Here is a 27,253-nt window from a genome sequence, read left to right as displayed (position 1 = left end):
ATAGAAGGAGGGGGATGTGTGTGGTTCCCTGGGCTTCTCCTCCAGGTCTCCCTCTGCCTGGGAAGAGCCAGCAGGCTTGAATGCTCCACTTCTTTCACAGATGATGTGGCTTTAAAGAAACATGCTCTGAGGCCTTGAAGTGCTGCGCACTGTGCCGGGCACCAGGCCTCCGTGATGAGTAGAACACAGCCACTCCTGGGGAAGGGCACATGCAGCAGCCACACGTCACACTGAAGCGGCTGGATGGACGCCAGAGAGTCCACAGGCAGGTGAGGGGGAGTCCCCCAGACCATGAGCTCCAGAGAACAGGGCCACGTCCTGCTCAGCTGAGCATCCCTAAAACTCAGGAACAGGTCTTCTGACTCTCAGAGCAGCCCTATGAGGCAGCTGTCATTGGGAGTCTCATTGCCCAAGAGAGAAGGGCCTGGCCCAGGTGCCCAGCAAACTGGATGCTCAGCCAAGGCCGGAGCCTTCTGCATGAGAGCCTTCCTTCCTGCTCTCTCTCTCTTTTTTTTTTTTTAGATGGAGTCTCGCTCTGTCGCCCAAGCTGGAGTGCAATGGCATGATCTTGGCTCACTGCCACCCCCGCTTCCTGGGTTCAAGCGGTTCCCCTGCCTCAGTCTCCTGAGTAGCTGGGATTACAGGCATGCGCCACCACACCCGGCTGTTTTTTGTATTTTTAGTAGAGAGGGGGTTTCACCATGTTGGCCAGGCTGGTCTCAAACTCCTGACCTCAGATGATCCACCTGCCTCAGCCTCCCAAAGTGCTGGGATTACAGGTGTGAGCCACCGCGCCTGGCCCTTCCTGCAAATTCCTGTTGCCTCTGAACACGCATGACGCCACATGAGCCACTCCAAGCAACTGGGACTGAGAGGAAGGTTAAAACGCCCTTTGTCTGCTGGAAGATCCTTGGAGTGAGAGCTTTGCTATTAATGGGGGAATCAAATGCGTCTGCAGATGCCGTGGCTCCCGCAGTGCTGTGGCCCACTGCCTCTCAGTGGGAAAGCAAGGTTCTCATCTTCAGCCAAGCACAGGATGCCGAAAAGAGACAGAGAAGCCCTCAGTCTTGGCAGATCCGCAGGGGCTCTAAGAGGACATAATTTGCCTCTGATGCCTCAAGTCTCCCTCACCTTGCTGAGCTGCTTCTAGGTTCCCGCCAGAGGATTCAGTCCCAGGTCAGATGCCTGCCTGGCGTCCCTTAACCCCTGGCTTTTCTCCCAGAGCCTCTGCACTCAGCAATGCCCCCAACCACCACCACGCATGCACCGGCTCCTGGCCTCTGGGCAGCCTGTTAGTCTTTCCTGCCCGGCTGATTCTTGCCGCCACCTCCCCAGCCTGACCCTCACGCAGGGACACACCAGAGCAGCAGACCTACATAGAGCCGACACCTCTGGCCACCCTGTACTGGGCTCCACTGGCCTTTGTTTCTTTGTCCCTTGCTTCATTATGAAAGGGACGTGACGTGCTGACAAAATTACACATGGTAAACAGACGGGAAATGCAAAATGGAAGATGCTGGTGCACACAGAAAGTCTTGGAGGAGGAAAGCCAGGTGCGTGGTTGAGAAGCCCCTGCTGCTTCGGAGGCTCCTGGCTCGCTCTGGGACCCAGGCGGTTACGAGGATGCCTGAGCAGGTCCCTGTAGCCTCCGGACTCAACTTCCTGCTCATCTCCAAAAGCCCACACCTCCCAGAACAGTACTTTCCATGGGGCAAATGCCCAGGAGATGTTTGCTGAATGAATAAAGAACTGAGGCAAAGCTCAGCAGGACTGAAATGGGGTGGGCCCAAGCCAGCACCAAGGAGTAGAGGGGGACATTGCAGGGGCTGGTGACAATGACAGGCCACTCTCCCAGTTCCGTGTAGAGCCAGGCGTCCGGGACTGTCAGGTGTTCCCGAGGGAAAGTACTGGCTCCTGGAGCCCATGGCTGCCAAGCTGAGCTTCAAGCCCTCCCCAGGGTTTCCTAGGAGGAAATGGCATCTCTAAGCGAATGGCCAGGGAGGGCCAGGGACTGGCTAGGGACAGAACCATGCTTGGCTGGCTGGGCTAAACACCAGAACCCCAAGAGCTTGGCACCTGCAGTAGCTTCCTGCTGCAGGACATTCAGAGGAGCCAGCTGGAGGCACGCAAAGAAAGGGCAGTGGAGGCTGGGCACGGGAGCGCATGCTTACAGTCCCAGCACTTTGGGAGGGTGAGGCGGCAGAATCGCTGGAGCCCAGGAGTTTGAGACCAGCCTGGGCAACATGGTGAGACCGCCGTCTCCACACACACAAACACACACACACACACACACACATTAAAAAAAAAAAAAAAAAAATTAAAAAATTAGGGCTGGGCATGGTGGCTCATGCCTGCAATCCCAGGGCTTTGGGAAGCTGAGGCAGGTGGAACACGTGAGGTCAAGAGTTCGAAACCAGCCTGGCCAACATGGTGGAACCCTGTCTCTACTAAAAATACAAAAAATTAGCTGGGTGTGGTGGCACACGACTGTAATCCCAGCTACTTGGGAGGCTGAGGCAGGAGAATTGCTTGAACCTGGGAGGCAGGGGTTGCAGTGAGCTGAGATCGCACCATTGTACTCCAATCTGGGCAACAAGAGTGAAACTCTATCTCAAAAAAGAAAAAAAAAAAAATTATCCAGGCATGGTGACACGTGGCTATATTCTCAGCTACTCGGGCTGAGATGGGAGGATCTCCTGAGCCCAGGAGGCAGAGGTTGCAGTGAGCAGAGATGGCACTACTGCACTCCTGCCCGGGCAGAGTGAGAACCAGTCTCAGGAAAAAAAAAAAAAAAAGAAAGAAAGGGCAGCAGAGTGGACCAGAGCCTGGCTTGGCAATGGGTTTGTAGTGATTTCTGAGCCCTCCTAGGCCTCAGGTGCTCCATGTACACTATAACAAGGTCCCTTCCAGCTGCCACCCCTCCAAGAGCCTGCCCCCACCACCTAGCAGGAAGCACCACTCCAAGGTCAGCCCACCCAACCAGGGTCCTAAGAGAAGCACGAAACCATTCTTAGCAAGTCTGATTGGAAAGGTTTCCATCAGCAAGTCCTTCACCATTTCCAAAATGCATCCCATCCCAACCCTGTTCTCTCTGCATCACTGCCATGGTTGCAGAAACCTTCATAAAATCCAAATCAGACCTCGTCTCTGCTCACTTCACCCCGTTGCAGCTTCTTACTCTCCCCATTTTTACAGACAAGGAAACTGAGTCCCAGAGGCCCGGTATGACCCACCAAGGCTGCACAGCTAGCAAGTGTGCCGGCGAGGCTGGTCCCAGCCCCTTTTCCAAGCCTGGCTCCAAGACATAGGACTTCAGAAAAGGGGACCCTGGGGAGGGCTGGAGGCAGTGGGGTCTGAAGGAACACTACGTTAGGACTTCCCATGCAAGCCTTGCCAATGAGATCAACACCACTGTACCCATTTCACAGAAGAGGAAACTGAGGCTCACAGAGGCTAACTGAACTGCTCGAGGCAGGCAGAACAGGACTGGAAGCCAGGCAGCCTGTTTAAAGTGGGTGCCTGCCCCTCAGAGGCCTGTCGGGGAAGGGAGCCTGCTGTGAAGGGGGCCAGCCAGAGCCTGGGCACCTGTGGAGAGGGACAGGGGTCAGAGGCAGTCCAGCACTGAGCTTCTTGAAACGGGCCTGTGAGTCCTCAGAGGTGCCAAAGGCTGGTGGAGCCAGATGAAGGCCAGTTCTGGCTGGTAAGGGACATCCAAGTAGGGGTGGAGGAATTGTGGCCTCTGGATTGGGTGGGCATTTGTGGTTATCAGTGAGTCTCGGCCAGGATTCCCAGGAAACCCTAGGCACAGAGGGGAGCCCGAGAACAGGATGGCAACAGAAGTGTGGGGGCAGAAAAGACCCACCATGCAGCCCCACCCCCTCCCAGTTTCTGAGTGGGGAACCTATGGTTCAGAGCAGTGAAACGGCCACCCCAGGCCAATCAGTGGTGTGACTGGGGCTGGAGCCCTGCTGCACGGCTGCGAGTGGCCCAGTGCTCTTCCTGGCCTGAGTGGGCCCCACCTGAGTGCTGGGGAGTCAGAGGTGGACAAAGCCTCTAAGGCCCACTGGCTACTCTACCCCACCTGAGGCCTCCACCAGGCCCGCCAAGACCCAGCCTCTAAGACAGTCACAGCGAAGCCACAGCCTGACCTGGCCAGAAAGATCCCCGGTGACCTGGCTGGGGCATGTCCTTTGCACAGCGCCCCATGTGCTGTACGCTGTGCACTCCTTGACCACCATGTGGTCAGGGCAGGCGTCGGGTGAAGGCAGACAGGGAGGCCTCCAGTGTGCCAGGTGGGACGGAAAGGCTCTAGGCCCCACCCTAGGGGACACCAGAGGCAAGAACGTGCCTGGGTGCAGGAGAAATGTGCCCTGGGCCAGGCCGAGCTGCCTGCCTGGGAGGCAGGAGCAGACACCAAGGGGCCACCCCATCCTCGCCACTCGCCAGCCAGAGCCAGGTTCTGGACCAGCTCTTGGCACATATGGTCTCATTTCATCACCAAATGCCACAGCAGACGCTGTGGCAGAGGTTATCCGAAAAGGAGACGGAGGTACAGGTTAGGCAGGTAACCTATCCAAAGCCACATAGCTAAAGAGCAAAAGGGGCTGCCTGGCGCCCAGAAACTGTGCTCTCTTCACCACACCGGCCCCGGGGAGGGGTTAGAGAACTGGGAATGGGGGCACGGGCCCCTGGGGATGGTGGAATTTGGAGCCACATCTGTGCAGACATCATCACCTTTTAACCAAACTGGCCCTTGAGGAAAAGCCTTGCCTAGCCAAGGAACAGCATGGTGACCGGGTGACAGGTCCCAAACAAGCCACCCTTCCTGTCCACACCAGCTGCATGTCTACACAGGCTCCCTGCCGCCCTAGCCACAGGGGCAGGGTGTCCAGCCTCCCCTCGACACTCCTCCCCACCTCCACCTCACCCCACCCTCACCTACACGCCACCTGAGCTCCCGCTTGTCCTTCCTGCTTCAAGACTACCTTTAACCAACTATCCCCTGGGCCCTGGGATCCCTGAACCCTGGGCCTGGCCTGACACACGTCTAGGAGTCGGCAATGTGTGCAGTGTGACTGAAGATAGCAAGGACCCCGGCTGCGCCTTCCTCTCCCCTCTCTCCTCCCCTCCTCCAGACCCCACACTCAAATCCTATTTGCCTCAGGTTCCATGGAGTCTCACATGATGGGCAGGACCCACACACACCACAGTCATCAAACATTTACTGGGCACTGTGGGGCAGGGCCGGGAGGACAACAGCCACTCCCAGCTCACACTTATCAGGCTTCAACTCTGCCTGGCTCCCTGTGCTGCACATAGAGTGTGTCACATCCTCACACAACTCAGGAGGTGGAACCTACAGGTAACCGTCTTTCACAGTTAAGAACGCCAAGGCACAAAGCTTGCCACAGTGAATGGCCGGCCACAACTGGAACCCAAGCAGTGAGGCTGCAAGCTGGAAGCTAAGTCCCCGTGAGTCCCTGCCTGAGCCCACCCTGAAGAAGCCTGGAAAGGTATCAAGGACAAAACCCACAGAGCAGTTCCTCAACCGATGCCCTGGGATGGCCGCCCGAGGGAGAAGTGGATGGTAAGGCTGGAAGTGAGAAGAGGGAACAGACGAGGGTCACTGATGCTGAGCCGGCTCAGCCAGGCAGCTGTGCCTGGGTCACAGATGAGAACACCAAGGCTCAGAGAAGCCAGGAACCTTGCCCAGGTCCATCTTGCTATCAAAGGCAGGACAGACCTGTGTGCTGAGAGGCCCAGAGAGATGAGGGGGGCACAACCGCACCGGGCTCCCGAGGATGGCAAGGGGGACAGACTCCAGTGGGCTCAAGGACGTGGGGGTACCACTTCCACGTGGCTACCTCACGCGGACGCCCCACGTGCAGCCTGACCCACAGGAAGTCCAGTCATAATATTGACACAGGCAGGGCACACAGCAGCCGGGAAGCTGGGCTGTCGCAAAGTTGGTGCAGGGCATGTGAGGGCACCCCAGGCTCCTGCGGGAGGGGCCTCAGGACCGGATCTGGGCCAGATCCACGAGAGGCACTCAGAGGGCCTCTTCCTGCCAGCGAGGCTGGCGTTCCAGCCCATTGGAGTCGGCCGTGCTGCGGCTCGGGGCTGTTTTTCCACTTTCCTGCCATGATGCATCCATGTACCAGGCAGTGAGGGGCATAGGGGGCATGAAGCACAGGGCAGGACCAGCTCTGCACACACAGCCGAGGCCCTGACAAGTCAAGTGACTTCTCGGGCCTTCAGCTGCTGCTTCTGTAACACCAGGGCTGCCCCTTAAGGCAGATCAGATCCGCTCAATCCATGTGTTGTGTCTCAGGCACTGAGCTCACTGCAGCGGCAGCCACGACAGTGGCAGGAGCGGTGATGATGACAATGAGGCTGACCACCGTGACAGTCACAGTGGAGGCACAGTTAGCACTGAGCTCCTGCTGTGGAGGGCACTGTCCCTCGCCACGGGCTGTCCCGCCCCTCAAGACAGCTGCAATCCCTCGATCTCACGCTCAAAGGCTGTTGGGGAACATGTGCCTTTGAGCAGACAAATGCCCCTGGCGGAGCACGGTGGCTCACCTGTAATCCCAGCACTTTGGGAGGCCGAGACAGGTGGATCATTTGAGGTCAGGAGTTTGAGACCAGCCTGGCCAACATGGTGAAACCTTGTCTCCACTAAAAATGCAAAAATTAGCCGGGCATGGTGGCCCACACCTGTAGTCCCAGCTACTTGGGAGGCTGAGGTGGGAGAATTTATTGAACCTGGGAGGCGGAGCTTGCAGTGAGTGGAGATCGCACCACTGCACTCCAGCCTGGGTGACAGAGCAAGAGTCTGTCTCAAGAAAAAAAAAGAAATGCCCCCAGGTCCCACCAGACCCCTGCCCAGAGGAGGCCATTTCCCATCCCCCTGCCCCATGTGGCTTCTCTGATGTCAGGCGTGTCCCACGTCCCCATCCACCTGACAAGGAACCTGCACGCAGCCATCCTTTCCTCGCAGATGCTCCCTTTTCCATGCTTCTCAATTCAACGGGAAGGAGGCCTCAAGTGGCTGCTGGTGACTTTGACCCCTGCCTTGGACACTTACCTTGTGACTAGGACAGCCTGGCCGAGGCTCCAAGATCTGTCTCAGCAGCAGGGGAGAGTTGGAGGGTGGGCGCTAGGGGTGCAGGAGGCCCCAGCCTGAGGAGCCGGCAGACTAAGAGCCCCTGAGGCCCTCAGAGAGGAACACATTGGGGGTTCCCACCAGCTGCTCCTTAACAGCACCTCCACCTCCCAGGGAGGCTTCCTGACCTCAGGCACATGGGGCTTCTGGGCAGACACCTGGTCTATGTGAGTGTTGTTATTGGTGCCAGCCGTCGGTGGGGCCAAACCTGGCCTCTGACCCCTCAGCCCTTCCAATAACCGTATCTGCAGGGGCCCCCTCTCAGCCCCACCTCACAGGGAGGTGCCATCTCTCAGTTCCACGGAAATGCGAAGGGGGAAGCCCCAGGATTCTGCAGCAGGAAGCACAGGGTGCCCCTTAGGAAGAAGGGGCAGTTTGGGCCTGAGATGGAGGAAGGCCAGAAAGGCGACTAAAAACTTCATGAGCAAAGATCATTAATAGCAATAGCAACATCGCCCATCCACGCTGGCTTTATTGCTTTATTACAACCATGCTGCTGCCGTAGGGGGGTGGCAGGCAAAGTGACAGGTGTGCTGGGGCCGCTGTGTGCCTGGAGCCAGGCTGCCCACACCAAGCTCCTCAGCGAACCCTGAGGAAGGGACGCTATGCTCATCTTAGAGGAAAGACCAAACACCTTTCTAAGAACGCACATGGCCAGGTCTGAGGCCACTAGGGCACCCAGCTCCAGCACAGCCCCACCCACCTCACCCAGGAGCGGGGCACTGTCTGCCCGCCTCCCCAGGAGGGCATTGGCTCCTGGAAGAGGGGAGTCTGTAGCACTCGGCCTGCACAGGGCTTGTGAGGCCCTCACAGGGCGGGGCTGTGGCCTCGGCAGCTTTAATTCTCTAGAGCCCCTGCCCAGCCCCTTTAGGCCTGGCTGTCCCCTATGTTCTTCCTCCTGAGTCTCGGGAAGGAGCCCTCTTGGCTAAGGTGGTTTTGAGAGCAATCCCACCAGCCCCAGGACGGAGGCATGGGTGGGTCAGGGGGAAGGAGAAAAGCCACGGACGCCACCGAGAGGATGCGGCATCGAACACCAGGTCCTTGGGCAGTGGTGGCGGCACTGGTCCTACGGTTGCTTCCCACCAATGGCTCTTACCCCTCCGGGACTCTTACCCGCCCAATTCTACTCCTGGCAGGGACTGAGGGATGGAGATGGAGTATGGGGCTCAGGTAGGGGGTTCATGCTGCCTCCCCTCTGTCCCCAGTGGAATCTTCATCCCTGAATCCAGCTGTTTCCAAGCCCTCTTCCCCATCTCCCTTGGATTAACAGAGGATCCAGAATGGAAAGGACCTTGGGAGATAATTTACCGCCTTTGATTTTAGCCCAGGAAACTACAAGCAGGAGAGGGGACCAGAACTTGCCAAGTTTACACAGCAGGGCGGTGCAGAACAGAATTACACATGACAAGGGCACAGAGGCCAGAGACGGCAGAGGCGCTTCAGCAACATCTGGCCAGCTCACAGCAACCCCCAAACCTCAGTCTCCTTGGAAACTCCAGCTAAGTCCCATGAGCAGCCCGCTCCACCTGGGAAGGCGGGTACCCCCAATCTCTCTTCCTTCTGCTCCCACAGCTGCCCAACGGGGACAGTGCCTAGCAGCTGCCAACACTGTCCTCACCAGAGGGGCTCACACCCACTGCCCATGCCAATTCAAATGAGAGGCTGTGATGTCAGCTGGACAGGTGGGACTCAGCCTGGTAGGAGTGCCCTGGCCAGGGAGGGCCTTGGGAGCAAGGCCTCCAGGCACACATACCCCTGCACTGCACACACCGGGTGGGGTCCCTGCCTTGGTTCATTTTCAGCATGGGATGATGGGACAAATGTCTTCCCAGGAGGGTGAGCCCAGCGGCTGCCTGGAACCTCTTGCACACCTGCAGAGCCCTGCACCTGCCTGCCAGTGCCTTGCGAGACAACAGCTGGTTTTGAAAACTGTGGCTGGGGAATCTTTGCAGGCTCCACCTCCCACCCTCTGCATCCATCCTCAGGACCCTCCTAATTGGCTACTTCCCATCAGTCAACCAGATTCTCCATCCTCCTTCCCCCAGGACCTTTGAGTCAGGCTGCTCTGCCCCCATTTCAGCTTCTCTTGAGATCTCTGCCCACTGCCCAGGGCACACCTTGCCTGTAAGCAAAGGGTCCCCACAGCCAGCCCAGGCTCGCCAGCCACCAACACCTGCAGGAGAGAGACCACACCTCTGCGTCAGGCCAGTGTCCCCTTTTTTGAATAAAATGATGGAATCATCTCAAGGTCCAGCAGTAACACAAACAAGGGAAACTCCCCTGGAACAGAAGCTCAGTGTCCTCAGCCCAGCATCTTCTGAACCGGGAGGCCCAGTGGGCAGCCTAGCACTTACCATCTCCCATCTGAGCCCACCTGAGTCTCACTGTGCCACACCTGGCAGGGAATGGGGAGGGCAGGGAGTCGGGACAAGGAGGCAGGAACAGGGCTGCCTCTAGGGCAACTGATGAACCCTGGCAGCAGCATCCGTGACACTGGCGAGCCCAACACCAGCTGCCACTCTGTGGCCCCGTGGCATTGGCCACAAATGAGCACATCCATCATCTCCTGAGTCTCAAGCTGTCCCTCCCGGCTGACTCCGCACTTCTGGAGAGAAAGGGGCCGCCAGCTACAGAAATACTTTCCAAGATGTATCCCTAGGCCATGAGAATTTTCTGGGCAAGAGTTTCTGGGGCCAAGTGAAAGTGCTTGGCCTAAAGCTGGGAGCAGTGGCTGAAAGAGGTAGGCCTGGGTGTTTCCACTCATGCAAGAGCTCTTCTGGAGATGGAGCAGCCAGGCAGCTCCCACAGCTGCTTCTCCTTGGAGCCCAAACCCTTTTACACCCATTCACTCCCTGAAGGCCTTGTTGCACCTCTGAGCAAAGTGGGGCAGAGGCTGCTCCTCCAGACCCAAGGGAAGGGTTTTGTTTTGGGTCACCGAGTAGGTTAGCAGTGAAATGACACAAAAACTCATGCTTTGGAAATTGTCCATGGAATTTCATTCAGCCTCCAAAGAAGACCCAGGAATGGGGTAAAGCAAATAACACAGCCCTGCTGGGCTGCATCTCAGTTCCTGACAGTGCAGGCCTGGGGCCTGGCAGGGAGTTTTACAGGGAGAGAAAGAAGGCACGAGAAAGTGGGGAACGGCCAAGCGGGTCCTGCGTGATCCCAGTAGAGTTAGGGGTGAGTGTGCCTGGTTGCATGGCTTCCTGGGGCCGCCTCAGGATTCCTCCTCCAGGAAAGAGAGCACCCTTCACCATCCATGCCTCACAGCACCAGGCCAGGCCCAGGACATCCACAGGTGCCTCAGACCCCACCCCTAGTTTCCAAGAGCTCTCAGTCTAGGTAGGAGGCAAAACACACAGTTTCAACCTCAGTTCCCGGGGCCAGGGCTCAGCACTGCCGCAGGGCTCGGGAAGGCACAGGGAGGAGGGCCCAGCCATGTCTGCACAGAGCCAGGGCTCAGGGAAGCCAGGGCTCAGGGAAGCCAGGCTGGAGGAGCCAAGGCAGCCAGGTGAAGGCGGGAAAGCCGGCGAAGGGGAGGAAGCAGAAAGTGCAAAGGCACTGAAGTACAGAGAAGAACGCATCTGCAGAACAGTAGTGGCTCAGGTGGCCCAAGCTCTGGGAGATTAGTTTCAGGAGATGCACCCAACTGGGCGCAGGGGGCAGGTCACGAACGAACCTCACAAGCCATGCTTAGCCTGAAGGCCACCGGCCGGGTCCACAGAAAGGTGGAAGTAGGAGGCCCAACCTACTGGGAATGCCTAAGAAAAGGGAAAGTAACTAAGGCCGCCTGGGTCCCCTGCCTCCTCTCCTCAGTGTGGGAGGGATCCCGAGAGATGCCTACACCAAACCCTACTGCCCAGGGCCGCACGTTGCCTTTCGGTTAGGGTGATTCTGCTCACACTAGCGGTGTCCAATAGCCTTCATCATGCTGTGAATGCCAGAACCAAAAATAAATCATCCAGGGAAGACACACTTGGGTCCCACCCAGCCATCTCTGGAGTATGAGGAACCTGCAGGCAGGGATGGGCCAGCTCAGTGGAAGAGATCGGCTCAGTGGGGATCCTGCCTGCCAGGCTCCAGGTGGGAGTGCACTCCCTCTCCCCTCCCTTTTGTTCCTGTCCATGTCACTCCCAGCCATCCTGGCAGACTGTGAACTGACCCAGTTCGAGACACGTTGTTGTACACTTTGTCAACACGTTGCTTGGGCACCACAATTCTAAAGTTAGCCCTAGCCTGATGGCAGAGGCTCCCCACCAGGCCAGTGCCAGCAGCACACAGAGCAATGCTGCTGCCCAGCTCAGCTGCCATTCAGAGGCAGGCAGTGCCCCAGGGGCAGCAGGGCTGTTGCCAGCTAAAAGCCCACGTCCACTGCCTGGCTCTGAAAGATCCCACACTCATGTGCCATGGAACGGCTTGCACTTGAGACCCAACATCAAGGGGCCAGGGGAGTGAGCATGGGCACTGGGGAAAAGGAACTGACTGTCCCCAGCCATGGAGCTGAAGCTAGACCTGCCATTCGTTCTGCAGGAGTCCAGCTGTGAGCACAGCCCAGACAGGAGTGGGGGAGACCTGGGAGGGCCACGGTATCTTAGGTGACACTGGTCTGAAGAGACAAGAGCCCTGTGCTCCTACAGCCAAGGTCTCAGTCAGGCCTGATGAGCCAGCTGGCTCTGCTCAAAGAAAAACCCTTCTTGTGCCACAGGCTCCGCCAGTAAGCCCAGCTCAGCTCAGCCTTCCCGCAAGTGCAAGAGGCCCTGGCAGAGGACGACGCTTTCTGGTCCAGAAACACTGGCTTGGAGCCCATTGGATATGCGGCCATGCCCTGGGAGCCAGATTTCTGAGCCAGATGGAAGCAAGAGTCTCAGACAGTTTGGCTCATGCCCCCATCCTAACTTCTGACATACACACACACTCACACACATGCACACACTCACACACATACACACACACACCGCCATCCTTGAGCAGACAGTCCAGATTGCAGGTATGCACTTGGGGTCCTCCCTCACAAGCCCCAGGCCCACCTGTAGTCCACCTTCTGTCTACACTCACATCCCTTTCCTTGGCCTCCTCGACTCCTGCCCACCCTGCCCCTACGACTCCTCCAAAAAGCCCACGTGGGCCAAGTGCTGCCCTGCCTATGGCCCACTGTCACCTCCTCCAGCCCCCACGACCCTGTCTCCCCACACATTAGCTGGTTATGCTCTCTCCTGTAACTCCTTGGTTAATAAGTTGTGAGCTTTCTTATTAACCAAATGCTGATTTTTCTATGTCACATCTACTGTCCAATCTGACCTTGTTAACCCAGCGCCAGCCCAGGAGGGCAGGGTCCCGTCCGGGCACAGAGCTGCCCCAGAGCCAGGACTTGGTAAAGCGAGGGGATGGCAGCATTTCAGAGCTGGATGGTGCCTCAGCTGAGCATCCTCACTTTACAGACGGAGAAACCGATGCCCAGGGAGGGGATGTGAATGACAAGGGCACAGGGCCTGGGCTGATCCCACAGCACCTACAAGGTCGGCTTTCCTGGCACCTGGAGGGATCCCTTGGGGCACTCAGAAACAAGCCATAGACCGCTGGCTGGGGATCTGAAAATGGAAACTGAGCCAGCAGCAGCAGCAGCAAACTCACACTAAGGGTGGTAGGCAGGTGAGGGAGCTGCAGGTGAGGAGGTGACTGAGGTGAGGCAGGAGCACCCACACCTTTTCTTCCTCCTCCTCCTCTTCCTCCTCCCAGGAGCCAGGAGTACACCTCACCTTGCCCACAGCGCCACCTACCATCTGGCCACCCTGGGGTGCAGCTGCTGCCAGTACCAGCCAGCAGGTCAAACATCCAGGCCCTGGAAACCCCAGGCCCAGCCAGCGGCCCAGCGCAGCAAGCGGACTCTCACCTCCCAGAAAGGAAAAGCTGCCTCTTCCCAAACTAACTCTCCAGACTAGAGTGGCCAACTGTCCTGTTCTGCCCAGGACTGACTTGGGTTCCAAGGAAAGAGACTCTCAGGCTAAAAGCAGGAAAGTCCCTGGCCAGAGGGACAGGTCAGCGTCCTGATACAGACATAAGGCCTGCTGCCCCTCTATAGGTATCCTCTGCAGGGCCGAGGGCTGGGGCTTTGGTATGGTTGACAGTGAGTGTCAGAACGCCTGTCTGCAGCTGACTCGTCAAATGCCTTTCCTCCCTGGAGCACACATGCAGGAGCTGCCCCCGGTCCAATAGAGCGAGAGGTCTTGGGCAGGGTGCACTGTGGGAGAGAGGGGCCTCGGAGGAGAGGAGCTGCATATTGACCTTGAGGATGGACCTGGGTGTCCCCAAGCAAAGACCTGCATATGAGAGCCAGGCACCCAGGGAGAGCAGAAAGCAAGGTGGCCACGCAGGGCTTGGAAGGGGACAAACAAAGGCACCAGGAAGCACCCTCCCAAGGCTGGAGGAAAACGGCGTGACCCCGTGTGCATCTGCCATCCTGGCAGGATTCCTTATAGCTCCCCTTCAGGTTTACGGGGTCCCAGTGAGGAAGGGAAGTCAGACACAGGCAACTATGCCTAGAAATCCTTCTAGGTTGGAAGTAGGGTTCCAACTTGCTATGTCTCCAGCAGCTTTGATGTTGGTTACATGCAACTGGTCTTCAATAAAGTTAAAATACCAAAGCACGTGCACACTTTGCTCTTGTAAATAACAATGCTCAAGGCAGCTGCTGTGCCTCCCGTGCTGGCTCCCTCGGGACGACACAGGGCATGGCAGGGTAGGGCAGGGCAGGGCAAACAGGGGGGCTCCGGGAGCTGGAGTGGCACAGGCTACCTATCTTATCTTCACTGGGATGCCAGGAATCGCTGAGCCTACTACAAATGACTGCTGCTCTTTACCTCCGTGCAGTGCTTTATTTCACAAAGTCGGGGTGTGCATAGAACCTGGCACAATGGAGCCTCACCTTGTCCACCAAGTGCCACTGCAGAAAACCAGTCAATGGGCAATCCACGCTCACGAAGCCAATAAACACTGCCTGGACATCCATTTCTGCCAGACACGGTGCTGGGCACAGGCACTGAGCTACAACAGGTGCCCTACCCTCCTTGACACAGAAGGTCAGGCAGCAGCTGCCACCCGGAGCACTGCACATGCCAGGATTGGGGACGCAGGAGCAGAGCAGGCTCCACTTCAACTCTCTTAGGATGCTCCTGGGATGCTCTGACTAAGAGGACAGTGAGAGACAAACAGTGACAGCAGGTATGGCAGGCTGTGCTGAGGGGTGGGTACTCAGAACGCCCAGGCAGCCATGCCCCTCAAGGGACATCAGGCAATGTCTGGAAACCACTCAGATGGCCTGGGCTTGGGGTACTACTGACACCTAGTGGGCAGAGGCCGGGGACACTGCTGGACACCTGTAGTGCCAGGGATGGTCCCAAAAGTCAGCAACCCTGAGTCAGAGAGGGCAGGGTGGGGAGGCACCAGGGAGGGGACACCTGACAACGACCACTCCAAGCTGTGGTAACAAAGGTCCATGGGCAGCCTTGCACAAGGAGGCCAGATCACCCAGGAAGGCCCAAGACCTGGGATGACTGAGGATACAGGTGGGAGGACGCCTGCCAGAAGGGCCTCCCGGGACAGGGGAAAAGTTCCACTTCCTGGAAGACCTGGGGACCTCTGAGTAGCTAGAGAGGAGCAGTGGGGAGACTGGCTGCAAGCAGCTGCTGCTGGTTATCTGGTGCGGGTGATGGCATGAAGCCAGGTGGAGTCTGCGAGGGTACAGATCCGGGGCAGGTGAGAAGAGGGAGTCCATGCTGGTCCTTGGACCACTGCCCTGGCATCTGGAGCGATAGAGAAAGAACAGAACATTGGGGAGGTCTTGGCAGGGGCTCCCTTTGAAGACTGGAGACTCCCAGGTAGGTCCACAGTGCCTGGACCAAGGTCCTGAAGCCCTGAGGAGTCCAGGCCACAGACTGAGACTCAGACGACAGAGGGAAAAGCCTGTCAGTCCCTCTGCAACACCTCGATCTTTGTTTCCTGAGCCCTTATCACAGTGTTCATTACAAACATATCTGTGCTCTGGAAGGACAGAGGTCATTCACTCTCTGAGGACGCATACAGTGCCTGGTGCATGGCACGTTCTCGGTGACTATTTGCTGAACAAATGAACATCAGGTGGAGGAAGCAGAATTCACAAGAACAGCAGGAAGAGAGCCAGAAAAGCATCGTGGCGCACAGGAAGGCAGGTCTCCAGGAAGAGTGAGGGTCCGCAGTGTGAACTCCTCCAAAGACCCAGAAAGAGAAGGCCGGAAAAGCCTCCCATGGTCTGAACAAGGAGGAGCAGGAGAAGGCCTTGGGAAGAAATGTTCCAACAGAGTGGAGGAGATGCCTGCTGGCCAGGTGGAGGGAAGGGTGGCAGCAGGTTGCTCACCTAGGAAGCCTGGGAGGGAAGAGGGAAGGGACGGGGTGGGTGCTGATGAGCAGACGCGGGCAGCACCCCAGCCCAATGCTGGGAAAACAGTCCCTAGAGCCACAGCCCAGAAAGGCACACAGTGGGCCTGGGGCCAATGCCCCTCTCCAGTACCCCCAGCTCCCCAGGAGTCCAGACTCACACACAGTATGTTTTGTTTTGGGTTTTTTGTTTTTTTTTTTTTTTCCTGAGACAGGGTCTCACTCTGCCACCCAGACTAGAGTTCAGTGGCTTGAGCACAACTCATGGCAGCCTCGACCCCCAGAGCTCAAGTGACCCACCCACCTCAGCCTTCCCAGTAGCCGGTGCTCACCACCACACCTGGCTAAATTTTGTATTTTTACAGAGATGACATTTCATCATGTTGCCGGGGCTGGTTTCAAACTTCTGGGCTCAAGCGATCTACCTGCCTTGGCCTCCCAAAGTGCTTGGGATTACAGGCGTGAGCCACCATGCCTGGCCTTCTCACACTGTCTGGAGCCCAAGGACATCCGTGTCTGACACAGGCAAAACCGAGCTCTTCCTCCACAAGCCTCTCCTCCCACGGTTGCCCCAGGGCAGCCAACGGCCTTGCCTCCCACGGGTCACTCAGGCCCAAACATGGGCTGGCCAAGCTGCCTCTCTCGGCTCTCCCTGACCACTGCCCCCACCTCTGCCAGTCCCACTGTGGTCAAGCTGCCATCTGGGGCCTGCTGGCCTCTCAGCTCCACCTTTGCCTCTTCTCCTCTGTCCTTGGTGCAGGGACCTTGAAACTCTGACTCAGATCATGCCACCTCTGCAATGGCTCCCAGCCCAGAGTCCATGGAATGTCTCCCCATGGCCCGCAAGGCCTGCACCACCGTCCCCAGCCACCTCTCTGTCCTGCTCCTCCATTCTCCCTCTGCCTAGCTCCAGCGGCAGCTGTCCCTTAAAACCTCCGAGGACACTCAGAGTGCCCCAGGACTTTTGCACTTGTGTTTTCCTGACAGAATGCTCTTCCCCAGATACCTGAGGGCCCTCCTGCATGAGAATCAGGTTTCTGGTGAAAGGACACCCATCAGAGAGGCCTTCCCTGACCACCACCCCCGTCTGTCCCTCCCCTTGCCTGCTGTGTCACCAGCAGTGCTATACATTCATTCACCACTGAAGCTGCTGCGTGAGGGTCAGGGGCTGGCATGGTGCCCAGCACACAGCAGATGCTCAATAAACATTTGAAGAATGTATGAATGAACCTCTTCAAGCTTCAGTCTCCAAAGGGGATATTAACAGCATTTGCTGTGAAGATTCATTGAAATACTGCATGAAATGCACTGGGCACAACACCTGAGCATGAGTCCCACCACCACCAGCCAGCCCTCCGCAGCAACTGCAGATAAAAATATTCAAGTGCCGGGCGCAGTGGCTCACGCCTGTAATCCCAACACTTTGGGAGGCCAACGTGGGCAGATCACCTGAGGTCAGGAGTTCGAGACCAGCCTTGCCAACATGGTAAAACCCCGTCTCTACTAAAAATACAAAAATTAGTCAGGCACAGTGGTGCGTGCCTGTAATCCCAGCTACTCAGGAGGCTGAAGCAGGAGAATCACTTGAACCTGGGAGGTGGAGGTTGCAGTGAGCCAGGATCGTGCTACTGCACTCCAGCCTGGGCAACAGAGCAAGACTCTGTCTCAAAAAAAAAAAAGAAAAAAAAAGGCCGGGCGCAGTGGCTCACGCCTGTAATCCTAGCACTTTGGGAGGCCGAGGCAGGTGGATCACGAGGTCAGGAGATCGAGACCAGCCTGGCCAAGATGGTGAAACCCATCTCTACTAAAACTACAAAAAAATTAACTGGGCTTGGTGGCAGGCCCCCGTAATCTCAGCTACTTGGGAGGCTGAGGCAGGGGAATCGCTTGAACCCGAGAGGCAGAGGTTGCAGTAAGCCAAGATCATGCCACTGCACTCCAGCCTGGGCGACAGAGTGAGATGCTGTCTCAAAAAAAAAAAAAAAAAAAAAAAGAAGAAAGAAAAATTCAGGAAAAAAATGAAAACAAAAAGTAATAACATAACACAAAAAATAATACGGTGTAACTACCTAGCATGTACATTGTCTTGGGTATGATAAGTAAACTAGAGATGATGTAAAGTATATAGGAGGGTGGGCATACGTTATACTCAAATACAACATTGTTTCCCATCAGGGACCTGAGCATCTGCCGATTTTGGTATCCACGGGGAACTGGAACCAATCCCCTGTGGATACCCAGGGACAACTGCATTGATAACTATTAAGTTATTTAAGTGCTTCCCTGGTTGTGGCCTGTTGGCCTGTCTTTGTTTTTGTTTTTTAAGACAGGGTCTTGCTCTGTCGCCCAGGCTGGAGTGCAGTAGTGTGATCACAGCTGCACTCGACCTCCCGGGTTCAAGTGATTCTCCTACCTCAGCCAACTCAGTAGCTGGGACTACAGGGGCACACCACCACACACGGCTAATTTTTGTATTTTTTGTAGTGGCAGGGTTTTGCCATGTTCCCCAGGATGGTCTCCAACTCCTTGGCTCAACTGATCCGCCCACTGGGCTTCTGGCATCACGGAGCTGGGCCTCGACATCCCACTCCAGATGCCGTCCGGATACTCTCCCCGGCAGCAGCCCACAGAACTGCAACATGTTTCTTAACTTTTCTCCTTTTGAAACCACTTTGAAGAGCTCGCTCCCTCTCCCACTAATGACCACAAACTGTTCCAGTGAAAAACTTTCTCAAAATGAGACTACTCAAAAGCTTATGACCAAAAAAAAAAAAAAACCGTATGCCAAACACACAGACACATGCTGTCTTCCAAATCTTACTGCATCTTTTTTTTGTTTGTTTGTTTTTGTTTTTGAGACACAGTCTCACTCTGTTACCCAGGCTGGAGTACAGTGGTGCAATCTCGGCTCACTGCAACCTACGCCTCCTGGGTTCAAGAGATTCTCCTGCCTCAGCCTCCCGAGTAGCTGAGACTACAGGCATACACCACCACATCTGGCTAAATTTTTGTATTTTTTGTAGAGACGAGGTTTCACTATGTTGGCGAGGCTGGTCTCGAACTCCTGACCTCAGGTGACCCACCCACCTCAGCCTCCCAAAGTGCTGGGATTACAGGCATGAGCCACCGCGCCCGGCCAAATCTTACTGCGTCTTAACCACTCTGCCATTCATGAGCCACTGAGAACCTTCACAATGAACTGCACAAAAACACACTGTTGGCTAGGCCAGTGGGAAGTGACCTGAGGGGGCTTGTGCATAAATAAAAGCATCCTCAGGACCCCCATGCATTCAGCCAGCCAAGCTCCCAGTGCTGGGAGACCCACATGTACCTCAGTGACTGCTGGTCAACGTCAGGCCTGCAGGAAGCCAGAGGGCAGGGACCTCCTCTGGCTGTGAGAGCCCAGCATCTCCCGCAGAGAAGCACTGTGGACAGCAAAGAGCGTGGCACACCCAACACTCCAAGGGTTAGGCCCACAACGTCTTCCAACAGGGGTCTTTGGCTTTTTGAGTACCCTGGCCTCGCTTCCTGTGGCTGCTGTAACAAATGACCACCAACTTAGGGGCTGAAAACAACAGCAATCCCCAATCAGTTACCACTGGGCCAAAATCAAGGTGCCGACTGGGCTGTGCTTCCACCAGAGGCTGTGGGGGAGACTCCGTTTTTTGCTTCTTCCAGCTGCTGGTGGGCCTGGCCTTCCTTGGCTAGTGGCTTGGTCACTCCAGCCTCTGCCTCCATGGTGACAAGAGACACTCCTGTGTTTCAATGTCCCTGTGCCACTCCATTGTTAAAAGGACACACACAATGGCACTTAGGGCCCACCTGGGTAACTCAAGGCCATCTCCCCAGCTTAAGCTTCTTGACTTCATCACGTCTGCAAAGACCCTTGTGTGTGTGCCATGTAAGAGACCTTCATAGGATGCGGACGTCTTTGCAGGACCATTTTTCAGCCTCCAAACCCCCTCCTCACCCTTCACCACCTCATATCTCTGGCAAGCTGGGTGTGTGCAAAGGTGAAAGGAGAGGGGAAGCATGCAGGCCAGGCAGTGGGAGGGAATGCCAGGATGGCCAGGCACTGCAGCTGCAGCCCTGGCTACAGGGGTCCATGTCAGGAGGTTGGGGCCGGCTGGGGACGGTGTGGCTGAGAGTACAGGTGCTCCCCAGCCCAGCCAAGGCTTCTCAGGAGAAAGGGGTGTCTGGGAGGCCAGTGTTTGGCTACACCAAGCTCGCCAGTCTCAGTCCCACCTCTGGACCTCCCCTCGAAGCCCCTCCCCTGTGGGCCACCGGAGCATCCATACTCGGAGTGTGTCCAGCATGTTCAGGACAGCAGGGACAGGGCATTCTTTGGAATGCACTGTCTTTGACATGAGCAGGCTGGCCCCCACCCACTTCTCTCACCAGATGGAGAAAAATCTCAAGTCATAAACTAAATGAAAAACATGTCCTGTTCTGCCCTGGGATCAAGGGCTCACCTTAAATGAAAACTGTCTGGAACAATGTGCTGCTGACGCTGATCTTGGCCTTACTCTGCAGATTAGCCTCGGGGGTGATCACAGGACGCTCAGGGCTCTGCATCAGCAAGCCCAACCCCCGCTGAGCCCCGGGACCACCCACTCCCCTAGCAGGATCCCTGGGAAGCAGCCTGGAAGCACCCCCCAGAGACAGCCTTGGGAGAGCGGGCCAGGAACCCCAAGAGCTTTACCCCACAGTCTGGGAGGCGTGGGGGGCATCTCAGAAAGGCTGCAGAAGGAACTGACGGCCCTCCCCTCCCACACTTTCCTCAAAAGGCCCAGAGCCCACTTCCCACGCAGTCCACCCACCCCTTGGTGCTGGTCCCCAGGCACCCAAACATCCCCTGGCACCCATCATGAGCTGGTGCCACGCTGGCGGCTTGCTTTCAACTCATGCCAGCTTGCTCCTGCCACCCAGTTCGCCTGGGTCCAGAATGTGCAGGCCGTTTTGCTGGAAGCCTCATGTGGGAAAAATAACCATGTTTTTGGAACACATGAGGGGTGGGAGATTTACAAGCAAGTGGCTTTACTGTGTGACATGGCAGACGGGAAGAGAGCCCCTACTTCCTGGGCAACCCACTTCATGCATGAGAAGGCCATCAGATTGCCAGGCACATGTGACCAATGGCAGCCCCACCATGGGGCAGCGTTCTCCTGCAGGTTCTTGTGAGGGTAGGAGGGCCACCCCTGCAGTCCTGGACCATCCTGATACCAGCCTGGGCAGCCCAATGGCTGCTGGATCCCGAAGGCGAGACGGCAGGAAGCGCCTAGTACTCCACATCAGCCAGCGACAGACACGAGAGGGAAAAGTAGAGCTGTCTGTCTGTCTGTCTGGCCAGCCAGCAGCAACCGCCGCGATCCCCTGCATGTGGGGCTCACCCAGCAGTGGGATACTCCCGTCTGGACAGTGTCAAGCACATCACTTACCACATTCCAGTAGAGCGGATTGAAGGCGATGGTGACGACGGCAGCCACGAAGCTGGGATCCAGGGGGTCCACGTAGCCCAGCAGCCGGGTCATAACGCAGAAGTCTGCCTGCAGGGACAGAGCCAGCATCAGCATCCCCCAGACACAGCAGGGCCTGTGAGCCCCCAGGAGTTGGAGACAAAGTTACCCTCTGGGAACACGCTGGGAGGCCTGGGAACATCCAAGTCCAGCAAAGGTTACTACAGTGTAGTCTCATAAAAGGGAAGATAAAAAGCTGAAACCTAATGACCTGTGTCATGTCCTGGGAGGGCGGCCGCAGAAATGTGCCTGGATGCCAGATGAGGAAATCAGCACCTCTGAAGAGGGGTGCCTGGCACCCTGAAGGGAGGTGACACCAACCCTGGTGTGACTGAGACCCTCCTGGATGAGGGTTCTCAGAGGCCCTAGAGGAAACCCAAGCAGCTGAGATAAATGTGAAGAGATGCTCAACCTACCCGGAATCAGGTAAAAGCAAATTAAAACAATAGTGGTGTGCCTCTCCTCGTCCACACTTGACAGGGGACAATCTTGAGTGCACACGAGGGTGTGAGTGGGGCGGAGTAAACTGAAAAAGTGTGCGCCCACATCCCGGCCACACCACCCGCATACGTGGACAGTGCCCCCGCCCCGCCATCAGCTTGCATGAAAACATCAGGAACAATGACAAACAACTTAGGTGTCCAGCAACCAAAGAAATGAAGAAAAAAAAAAAACCCGTGGCCCATTCCTACAGCAGCTAAACTACAGCAGTTAAAAGCACTAGGTCGGCCGGGCGCGGTGGCTCACGCCTGTAATCCCAGCACTTTGGGAGGCCAAGGCGGGCGGATCACGAGGTCAGGAGATCAAGACCATCCTGGCTAAAACGGTGAAACCCCATCTCTACTAAAAATACAAAAAATTAGCCAGGCGTGGTGGCGGGCGCCTGTAGTCCCAGCTACTCAGGAGGCTGAGGCAGGAGAATGGCATGAAGCTGGGAGGCGGAGCTTGCAGTGAGCAGAGATCGGGCCACTGCACTCCAGCCTGGGCAACAAAGCGAGACTCCGCCTCAAAAAAAAAAAAAAAAAGCACTAGGTCTACACACAGCACTGTGAAACGTTCTCAAACACACGGCTGAGTTCAGCGCCTAGACAGAAATTTCTAGAAAACAACATAAACTATAGTATCAAATATTCAGATTTTACATTTTTTTTTTTTTTTTGAGACAGAGTCTCCCTCTGCTGCCCAAGCTGGAGTGCAGTGGCGCGTTCATAGCTCACTGCAACCTTGAACTCCTGGGCTCACTTTGGGAGGCCAAGGTGGGAGAATCACTTGAGGCCAGGAGTTTGAGACCAGTCTAGGCAACATAGTGAGACCGTGTCTCTACAAAAATGTAAAAACTACCTGGGCGTAGTTCCAGTTACTTGGTAGGCCAAGGCAAGAGGATCGCTTGAGCCCAGGTGTTCGAGGCTGCCGTGAGCTGTGATTGTGCCACTTGCACTCCAGCCTGGGCAACCCTGTCTCACAAAATAAACAATTAATTAATTTAAAAATAAATTAAAATAAAAAACTGTTTCTAAAATGCACTGAAAAATATTATGATGTCTCTCCATATGCAACTCAAAAATTTTTAAAAATACTAAATTATACAATAAGTGTAAAGTTGTGCTCACTTTGGCAGCACATATACTAAAATTGGAACAATACAGAGAAGATTAGCATGGCCCCTGCACAAGGGTGACACACACAAATTCATGAAGCGTTCCACATTTTTGGACACAAGGAGGGGAACATCACACCAGGGCCTGTCAGGGTGCGGGGGGCTAGGGGAGGGATAGCATTAGGAGAAATACCTAAGGTAGATGATGGGTTGATGGGTGCAGCAAACCACCATGGCAAATGTATACGTATGTAACAAACCTCCACGTTCTGCACATGTACCCCAGAACTTAAAGTATAATAATAAAAATCTTTAAAAAAAATTAAAAACAAAAAATAAAAAAAATAAGTGTAAAGTCCATCAGAGCTGTGATCTTTCCCATAATGGTGTGTTTTGTTCTATTGCATTTGGAAATACAGTAAATTCCTTCAAAGAGCGCTTTGATCTCCCACATTTTGGGGAAGGGGTGGGGAGGAGACGGTGCTTCTGCCCAGGGTCAGCCAGCCCCGGGGGGCAAGCGCAGCCTCCACTCCAATCCTTGCTTCCCCAAACGACAGTCTCCTGACATAACTCTGCCTGCTACCAGGCCACTTGCAGGGTGTGACCATGGGATGTCTCTCAGACGTCTATCAGTATAAAGCCATCTTCTGCTATGGCCTGCCATCCTTCCCAAGTGTGGTCTCCCCACCTGATCAGCCTGCATCCCTGAGGTGCAAACAATCATCTCACTACAGGGCCAAGGGCAGAGCTAAGCAGATATTAAATGCTCTAGGCCGGGCGTGGTGGCTCATGCCTATAATCCCAGCACTCTGGGAGGCCGAGGTGGGCGGATGACCTGAGGTCGGGAGTTTGAGACCAGCCTGGCCAACATAGTGAAACCCTGTCTCTACTAAAAACACAAAAATTAGCCGGGCATGGTGGTGCATACCTATAATCCCAGCTACTCGGGAGGCTGAGGCAGGAGAATCACTTGAACCCGGAGGTGGATGCGCCACTGCACTCCACTGGGTGACAGAGCAACACTTCGTCTCAAAACAAACAAACAAAAAGCTCCAATGCAGGCCCCTCCTGAGGGATGAATGAGCTGACATAGGACCAAAGGTGCACTGCTACTGGAATCTGTAGACAGCTGAGTGAAAGAGTGGCCACGGCAGCAGGCATGGGCATCAGTAAACAAATGACTAAGAAAAGCCACTCCGCAAATGGCGGGAAGAAGGAACCCAGGGAAGCACCACTTGCCTAGCTGCGGCCACAGCCTCTGGGCACTGCACAGTGCCTGCCCAGCGCCTGCAGCCAACAAGGCCTGGCGCTCCAGCAGGTGCCTCCCAACGCCTGGGGCTGTGAGCCTAGGCCCACACTCCCCAGAGCAGGCACTGGCCGCTCATGAAGGACAACTGGGCCAGGCTCAGAGCAGGTTGTCCTGCCCTGAAGGGAGGGGAAGGGAGGGGAGGGAAGGCCTGTGATGCAGCCCCAAAGCTTCTAGAACCTGGGGCTTAACCTGAGGCCTGGCCTTATCTTCAGTTTGATGATAACATCTATTAAGCACCTCCAGTCCAGGCACGGTGGCCTGTAATCCCAGCACTTTGGGAGGCCAGGCAGGCAGATCACAAGGTCAGGAGTTTGAGACCAGCCTGGCCAATGTGGTGAAACCCCATCTCTACTAAAAACACAAAAATTAGCCAGGCATGGTGGCGCATGCCTGTAGTCCCAGCTACGTGGGAGGCTGAGGCTGAGGCAGAAGAATGGCTTGAACCTGGGAGGTGGAGATTGCAGTGAGCCAAGATTGTCCCACTGCACTCCAGCCTGGGTGACAGAACAAGACTCCGTCTCAAAAAAAAGAAAACCCACATCCGATTCCAAGGCCCTGTCCCTTGACAGCCTGGTGGGGGGAGGGTGGAAAGCTGGCTCAGGGAAGAGTCCTGGCTTTGGTCATGTCTGGCACTTACGAAGTGCACCAAGGGTGAGTTATCCCCCTGCATGTGCACAGCAGACCCCATGAGTGGGCCAGCGGCCAGTTTTCACCCATCCCTCCCACTCCCCATTCCCCATTCAGCCCCCAGCCAAAGCCTGGCCTCACCCTACCCCTCCCTTGCCTCATTCCCACTACCAATCCTCCCGCGGCCCATCTGTCATTCCGCCTCTTACACAACCACCTCATCCACTCCCTCCCCCAACCCTGGCTTTGCCGGTTGCTCCCCAGGGCACAGCAAAGGACCTCAGTGGCCTCCTGCCTTTGGACTTCCCCCAGAGCCCTCCCCATGGACCCTTACCTACAGACCAGCATGCTGTTAGCCAAGCCAAAGAGGAGAAAGGGCAGAGTGAGTCACAGGGCAGAGCCCCGCTCAGCTAAGGGAAAGGGGAAAGCAAGAAAGGCCTAGGGACACTGAGCCTGGGGCCAGGAAGGGACGGAGGGCATTTTCCAGGGCCAGGAAAAACACTTCCCATACCACTGGTGCCTCTTCAACTCTACAACTAAGAGAGGTGCATCTTCCTGAGTGTAAATGATCTTCTACTACTTCCCCACTGGGCTCTGGGGGAAATGCTGCCTCTCATAAGGAATTCAACTCAGCGTTATCACCAAATGCTGAGCTCCACTAAGGAGGCCTTCACTCTAGGGGGTCTAAGAAAACACAGGACCTGGCAGTGAGCGCAGACCCATCTCTGGCCATACTCTCAACCACCCTAAAAGTAAAGCCCTGTTGTTAGCCTACTTTGCAGATAAAAGAGACCCCAGGCAGTGAGGAGCAGAGCCAGCCTGAGCAAGTCTAGCCCTACCAGACAGAAAGCCCCATAAAAAGGGGATAAGGATAAAAGTGAGTGCTTCTGGGTCTTGAAACCCAAGGAAACTGGGAAAGTGAGCAAGAAATATGCTTTTTTCACCTTTTGTGGGAGCCAAGATGAAGGAGGGAAACTGAGGCACTGAAAGATTAAGCAACTAACACTGGGGGAACCCAGCAGCAGCTGACATCCACCTGAGTCTCCCAATTACGGCTGAACTGGTCAAAGCTGGAACATATCCACCCCCTCCCCCCTCTCCCTCCTGTGCCCAGGTCCCAATGGTCTCAGGTCAGCCTGTCTCAGAAGGGTGGTGGTGTCCATCCGGTCACTTCAGTCACCTTGAGGAGGATTTGTGTTGCCCGGAGAAGCACCTGCTTCGCTGGAAAGAATGACTAATGGTTCAGAGTGGAATTCTAGGCAGCAGAGGGAAGCCCCTCCCAGCTCCCTGATCCCCACTCAGAGACATGATAGTCCCTTTCTGATAGCTGTCATTTCCAAAACCCCCCTCAGGAGGATGGACCTCCCTCCTGAAACTGGATTGGCAAAAAAAGAACCAAAAATCCAGGTCAGACGTGAGCAGAGTAGCAGAGTCCTGGGTCCCACATCCAGGCTCTGCCTCCGGGTGTCAGAGTCTCCCTTGATGGCCTTCCCTGCACACCTGTGACCAAAGGGCGGTCTCCCATCCACTCCCAGCCCCAACCTCCTTCATACAGCAGAGGTCCTGGCTTTCTGCTACCCAGTAATTCTAATGGAACCCCCCCTCCAAGGCTCCAGGTTGCAGAGGCCTTGGAATCTGACTAAAGGAAAGGAGCTACCCACCACAGCCAGGAGGTCCGCTGAGCTGCAGGAATAGTTCGAGTCCCACAGGTCACCGACGAATAGCCTCAGCTGTTAACACCCCAAAGCGTGGGTAAGGAAGAGGCTTTATGGTAATTTACTCCATTGAGGGGTGCAGGGTTCTCAGGAGCAGCACTCTGTGGTCGGGGAATGATCTGCAGCGGGTCAACATGTCACATTGTGACACATGGACAAACAGCAGGCCTGGACAGGCAAAGTCACATCGATTCCAGGCCACACACCACACACAACAAAGGGAAGGGGAATGGGTGGGGGCTGCTGGACAGGGGACAGGGTCCTCCTGGGATCCATCACCCCTGCAGAATCTGCCTGCAGTGCTGCAGCCCCCACTGCCCCCAGAGCTGCCCTCATGCCCTGGCACCATAAGCTGACTCGGGTAACGTTTATTTGGGGCAACTTTGGGTTAGAGCCCTGTGCCTGGCACAAAGATATAAGGATGAGTGTGCCAGAGTCTTTTTCCTCTAAGAAGTTTATTCTCTGGGCCGGGAGCGATGGCTCACCCCCGTAATCCCAGCACTTTGGGAGGCCTAGGCAGGCGGATCACAAGGCCAGGAGTCTGAGACCAGCCTGGCCAATATGGTGAAACCCTGTTTCTACTAAAAATACAAAAATTAGCTGGGCATGGTGGTGCGCGACTGTAGTCCCAGCTACTGGGGAGGCTGAGGCAGAAGAATCACTTGAACCTGGGAGGCAGAGGTTGCAGTGAGCCAAGATCATGCCACTGCACTCCAGCCTGGATGACAGAGCGAGACTCCATCTCAAAAAAAAAAAAAAGAAGTTTATTCTCTGGCTGTGCCCAGTGGCTCATGCCTGTAATTCCAGCATTTTGGGAGGCCGAAGCGGGCAGATCACCTGATGGTCAGGAGTTCGAGACCAGCCTGGACAACATGGTGACACTCCGTCTCTACTAAAAATACAAAAATAGCTGGA

At 55.8% G+C, this 27,253-nt stretch overlaps 1 protein-coding gene and 1 non-coding gene across 4 annotated transcripts in view; one reads left to right on the top strand and one right to left on the bottom strand.

The window, feature by feature from the left end:
* Nucleotides 1-27,253, bottom strand: part of PEMT (phosphatidylethanolamine N-methyltransferase) — an 87,424-nt gene that overhangs the window by 50,105 nt on the left and 10,066 nt on the right. For 2 of the 3 annotated variants that reach the window (XM_054459201.2, XM_054459200.2), the window contains exon 2: nt 21,013-21,120. In XM_054459201.2, the coding sequence (XP_054315176.1) occupies nt 21,013-21,105 (93 nt within the window). In that variant the 5' untranslated portion in view covers nt 21,106-21,120. Of the gene's footprint in view, nt 1-21,012; nt 21,121-26,284; nt 26,397-27,253 lie in introns of those variants that run through there. The other variant, XM_054459202.2, reaches the window with a different exon arrangement.
* Nucleotides 22,693-22,801, top strand: LOC129018427 (U6 spliceosomal RNA). Its single transcript, XR_008495258.1, has one exon. It is a non-coding gene; the product is annotated as a U6 spliceosomal RNA (small nuclear RNA).

This window comes from Pongo pygmaeus, chromosome 19 (assembly GCF_028885625.2).
Source record: "Pongo pygmaeus isolate AG05252 chromosome 19, NHGRI_mPonPyg2-v2.0_pri, whole genome shotgun sequence".
Taxonomy (NCBI): domain Eukaryota; kingdom Metazoa; phylum Chordata; class Mammalia; order Primates; family Hominidae; genus Pongo; species Pongo pygmaeus.
The sequence above is the reverse complement of the archived record's forward strand: the minus strand, read 5'-3'. Positions and strand labels throughout refer to the sequence as shown.